General features: G+C 33.7%; 1 protein-coding gene across 1 annotated transcript; it reads right to left on the bottom strand.

Moving 5' to 3' along the window:
* Positions 1 to 1,015: 1,015 nt before the first annotated feature.
* LOC109618681 (protein toll) lies at positions 1,016 to 3,895 on the bottom strand. The gene has a single exon (XM_020066983.3). The coding sequence runs from the start codon at positions 3,867 to 3,869 to the stop codon at positions 1,728 to 1,730; it is 2,142 nt and encodes a 713-aa protein (XP_019922542.3). The 5' UTR covers positions 3,870 to 3,895; the 3' UTR covers positions 1,016 to 1,727.
* Between the last annotated feature and the right edge of the window lie 1,049 nt (positions 3,896 to 4,944).

The following is a 4,944-nucleotide window of genomic DNA, read 5'->3' as shown; positions in this document are numbered from 1 at the left end:
TAGTTATTTAATGGTGCAGATACACATGAAAGTATTTTCCAATTTATACAGAGGAAAAGCTTGAGTGGTCTAAAAAGCTAATAAGGCGAAAAAGGCAAAATATATATAATAAATAAATATATATAAGAGAAATATATATAAAAGAAAATCCTTTGATTTAGTTTCCCATTTAACTATGTTAGGCTTAATAAGGAATTATAGACATTCTTGCTTAATGAGATCAGATAGAACTCTACTGACAGGGCTCTGAAGACACAAATCCCTGTGTTCAGTGACTTTTATGAATCAAACTGTAGTGAGCGACCAGCGCGCTAGTATCCCTTCGTGATCGAAAGCGAGATTTTTGTCTTGCCTAGATGGCCCAGTGGTTAGCGGGGTGGCCGCTCACTGCTGGGAGAATGGGTTCCAGAAGTCTTGAGTTCAAGCCCGGGCCGGGGCGGAGGTGGAGCTCCAATAAGGTGAATTTCTCTGTGCTTTATGTATATCTTTATCATTCACTATGGGCAGGTATATGTCAAATTGAGGTTATTGCAATGTTTGTGCTTATTATATGAATATATTTATGCAATGTGTATCGTTCTGATCCTCTCAAATTGTCGATTAACTGCATTCCACCTGTATATCAAAGGACCGTGAAGTGAGCGACCAGTGCGCTAGTTTCCCTTCGTCATCGAAGGCAAGGTTTTTGTCTTGCATAGATGGCCCAGTATATATATAAAACACCGCTATATATATATATATATATATATATATATATATATATATATATATATATATATATATATATGAGGAAATATCCGTGATCTTTATGTAACGTTTTCGCTATTCTATGAGGAAGCAAATATAAATATTGGTAATTATACGCAACAATTTACAATCACAAGACTAATTTGTGTTATAATATTAAGTGTTGACATCCATTAACGAATGTTTCCCCAAATTCAATTTTGAATTTCGCAGTACGTTTAAATGTTCTTTAATGGATTGTGCTGATTTGTTTTGCAGTACTGTGAAATGGAAAGTGTGTTACAGGATAAATATTTATAGTTAAATGCGTTTGGATTAAATCTTTATTTTTATTCACTAGTAATATATATTCCAATCAAAAAACAAAGAAAAACACAGACACACCCCCTCCTCCAAAATAAAAAAATAAAATAAAAAAACCCACACAAATACCAAAAAAAAAAAAAGAAAAGAAAAAACAACAATATATGATATTAAAACTTGAACATTGTTTTATCATATTGATTGTTGTTTAAAATATGATTTTTATTATCCACAAATAGAATTAACAATTTTAGTGCCTTTGCTATATTTAACATTTTCTAAAGATTTCTACCATATATATGTGTAAAAACTAAAAATGCTTCTGGTTTTATTAAAACTGAAAATGGTATAAAAATTGTTCATGCATTTTTAACATGAACTGTTATAATACTATTCTTGAAGAGTTTTGTAATGGACAAACGCGATATTATATTTAAAGAAATGCTAGTTAATTATGACTCTCGGATTTACAATTCCGGATACTAGTATATCATAAAACATACATCTCCATTGCCAAGTCAATCAATTGACGGTCAATGATAATAAAGACATACTGAAGATAAATAAACATAAGAATTAAATCTAAAAAGAAAGAATATGATGTGACTTAGTTCGCCAAGAACCATAATTTCCATTCTAACGTTAGTACAACGAACATTACCGGTATTTCAAAAGAGCTATTCTACAAACGTATTCAATATTTGTGAAAATGTTTCCTTTTCGCCCTCTGCAAAATTAATTACATTGCCAAAACGTAAGTAAGCTCCAAGTTTTCGACAAGACACATCGCCTGGTTGCATCAAATCAAAATTTATGACTAGAAGATTCTTTCGTGAATCGGACATAAAACGGTTCCATATGTTTTTCCATTCATTGCGCGTCACTAATGACTCTTCGTCGGAATAACCCTCAGACAGAATCACCAGGTAATACCTGGACACAGATATTTGGTATGCTGCTTCCTCTGCTCTTACACTGCCCAAAGGCAGGTCACGAGATGGCACAAAAGCACTCAAATCATTCCTTTCCAGAAATTTTTCAAGTGTTTGGAACACCCATGGACCAACTTTTACATTATTGACATCGTACGAGATGTACACAACACAATCCTGATCCACATTCTTTTTACTTTTGGTACATATTTTTCTTAATCTTAATACAATTTTTAGTTCAGTCTTCCAAACATGAACAATTAGTATGATAAAACAAACAAATACAAAAATAGATGAGCCAATAATCATCCATTTATATTTATGAAAATAGTCCATATCTGAGCAATTCAGACTAGGGATATAAATAGTTAGATTTTCCTTAACAGTGCCATTCAAGCATTTGAAAACGTAAGAAGCACATTTGCTGGTCAGAAAACTACCTATCCAGTCCAACATCCACAGATGGGAGCAAGTGCAGACCATAACAAAATCTGTTTTTTGGAGAAAGACACAGGGACTCAGACGAGACAGGGATCGAGGTATTCCTTTTCGCTGTTCCGACTCCGGTATTGAAAATATTTGGAGACGGGTTAGATTATCTAGGGCATCCTTATCGAACACAGGCATCATTTCTAATTCTAACACACTTACGTGGTTCAAGTAATGATTGTTAGTTATTTCGTATATGCGGTTCCCCCTCATGTGAAACTCGATACGATCACTGTAGGGAAGAACACGAGGAAGGCGCTTTACACCAGCCCCGGAACAGTTAATGATGAGAGTCAGTGTCAAGGACTTGCTTCTATAGTCAATGTTTTTAGGGCTTTCTTCACAAGTACAACCATTTGGACACGAAGGAGTCGAAGTATAGTTACAGAGCAAGTCTTTTATTTGGTTTTCCCTGATGATACTCGGTAACGACTTACCCTGAAACTTTTCTGGTGAACCACATGTTATGTTGAAGTAATCTCTTTTCATCATATCAATATATTCTTTAAAGTGTAACAAGGGCTCGGCGATCTTACAATCGCAAATTATCGGATTATGCCGAAAATCAAATCCAAAATCAAATAGCTTACCGAAATCAAAAAGATTGAAAAAGCCAATTGTTGTTGCCTTTGGCATTCTTTTCATGTAATTATATGAAAAAACTCCATACCCAGGTCCATACTTTGCTTTTAGATTTACTCTCCAGTTGTTTTCATTTGTAGGTATCCTCAAGGCATTATGAGACATATTAATCACACAAAATGGTCGTTCAAATACAACATCTGTGATATCAATTGACATAATCTGATTTGCTTGTAGGAGTATGTTGTGAGCTGACAGTGCAGCCACTACTCCGGTCTCCAAACGTGTAATGTAGTTACCTGACAGATCCACCGTTCTCAGATTCCTATTCTGTGTTAACGTTTTCGGCAATGAAGATAATTTGTTGTAAGATAAATTCAAATTAGTCAAATTTGGTACACAAGAAAGGTTTGGGATATCCGTGATGAGATTAAACGACAGATTGATTTTGGTTATTCCTGGAAATTGGCAAATATTTTTAGGGAAAAACTGTAAATTTTGTTTAATAGAATTAATATGAATATTTTTGGCAGACTTATTTCCTTCTAAGTATCCTTCCTTAGAAACATTTACATGTGAAATTGTCTTACTGAAATCCCAAAGACTTTTTGAATGGCATGCGCAACAGCCCTCTTTGGTGGTTCCGCCAATTGACACGTTTTTACAGGTATTTGGACAATACAAGACATACCCGTTCCAGCCTTGTGGATACCACGGAAATGTATTTCTGTCCTGGGAAATAACTGCACTACAAACTATCCCTATTAACATTAATAGAAAAGCAATTGATATCTTCCGTGTTTCGAATACAAACATCGTTATATCTCTTGTGTCCAAAGAGATTTGACGTCTGTACGCGTTAAATGTTCATTAATAAGCCGACCAAAACACGTGTAAGGAAGTATTTTTATCGCCGTATTTGGTTTTGTAATAGCAATTATGAAAGACCATATTTGTTTAAATTTTTTCCGTTTGTAAATTCGTGGTTTTGAATTTTGAAAAGCATTTATTACATCCCTTCTGTTTCGTTTTGAGTCAGTTTTTTGCCTCAATTTGGTATTAAGATTGAAATCTATATCCCCCGACGAACCTCAAATCAAGAAATTTGTTTTGTTAAGCACGTGCTACATGTATATATTAACAGAAACTTTTTGCGATTGACATTAGTATTTAGTATATCTATCGTCTCAAGTAAAAATAAAACTCAAAATAATGCAGAATGGCAAACAAGAAAACTGTGTCTGAATTCTTCTTCTGACAGGTTGTACTCATTATAAACACACTGTTCGTTTTGCCTCGATATTGTTTTGAATATTTGGCAATCCGTATAAAACATTTTTTTTTTTTACATATTTTATGTTATAAGTGTATCCTCAAATTCAACAATCTACAACAACCCAAATTAGGGAAACACAACTAAACCGGAAACGTTCAACACCCGTGGTCTGAATTATGTTGGAGAAGGCAAATCGTTAACATTATAAAGTTAATCGTGTTTCTATGTTTCTATCAAAGCAACCGTCAACCACATTGCGTCAATTTAAAGTTTACATATTAACGAACGTTTTCGTCATAGGTTCATATATGGAAACATTTTGCAAAAGTTAAAAGCATATCCTCCATTACCATGAGTTAACATTTTCACCATCGTCCATTTTTCTAGGACTGACCATCACATTCAGTTTACGCCTAACCCAAACCATACAATTATTTTACAATCCTGTTTGTCTTGCGGCCAATCCATCTACATTTTAATTTAAAACCAATTCACAAATAACCAGTGCAATGTTAATTAAATGCATAACAATTTATCTGAAGCCTATATCTGCATTTTGTGGGTTTTTTTTTTTTATCAAGATACATAAATTATTATGAAGTTTAAATTATACAG

Source organism: Magallana gigas, chromosome 6 (assembly GCF_963853765.1).
Source record: "Magallana gigas chromosome 6, xbMagGiga1.1, whole genome shotgun sequence".
In the NCBI taxonomy this organism is placed as follows: domain Eukaryota; kingdom Metazoa; phylum Mollusca; class Bivalvia; order Ostreida; family Ostreidae; genus Magallana; species Magallana gigas.
The sequence above is the reverse complement of the archived record's forward strand: the minus strand, read 5'-3'. Positions and strand labels throughout refer to the sequence as shown.

Bases quoted from the DNA above. Each gene is read 5' to 3' on its own strand.
- LOC109618681 (XM_020066983.3), bottom strand. From the start codon at position 3,869: ATGTTTGTATTCGAAACACGGAAGATATCAATTGCTTTTCTATTAATG.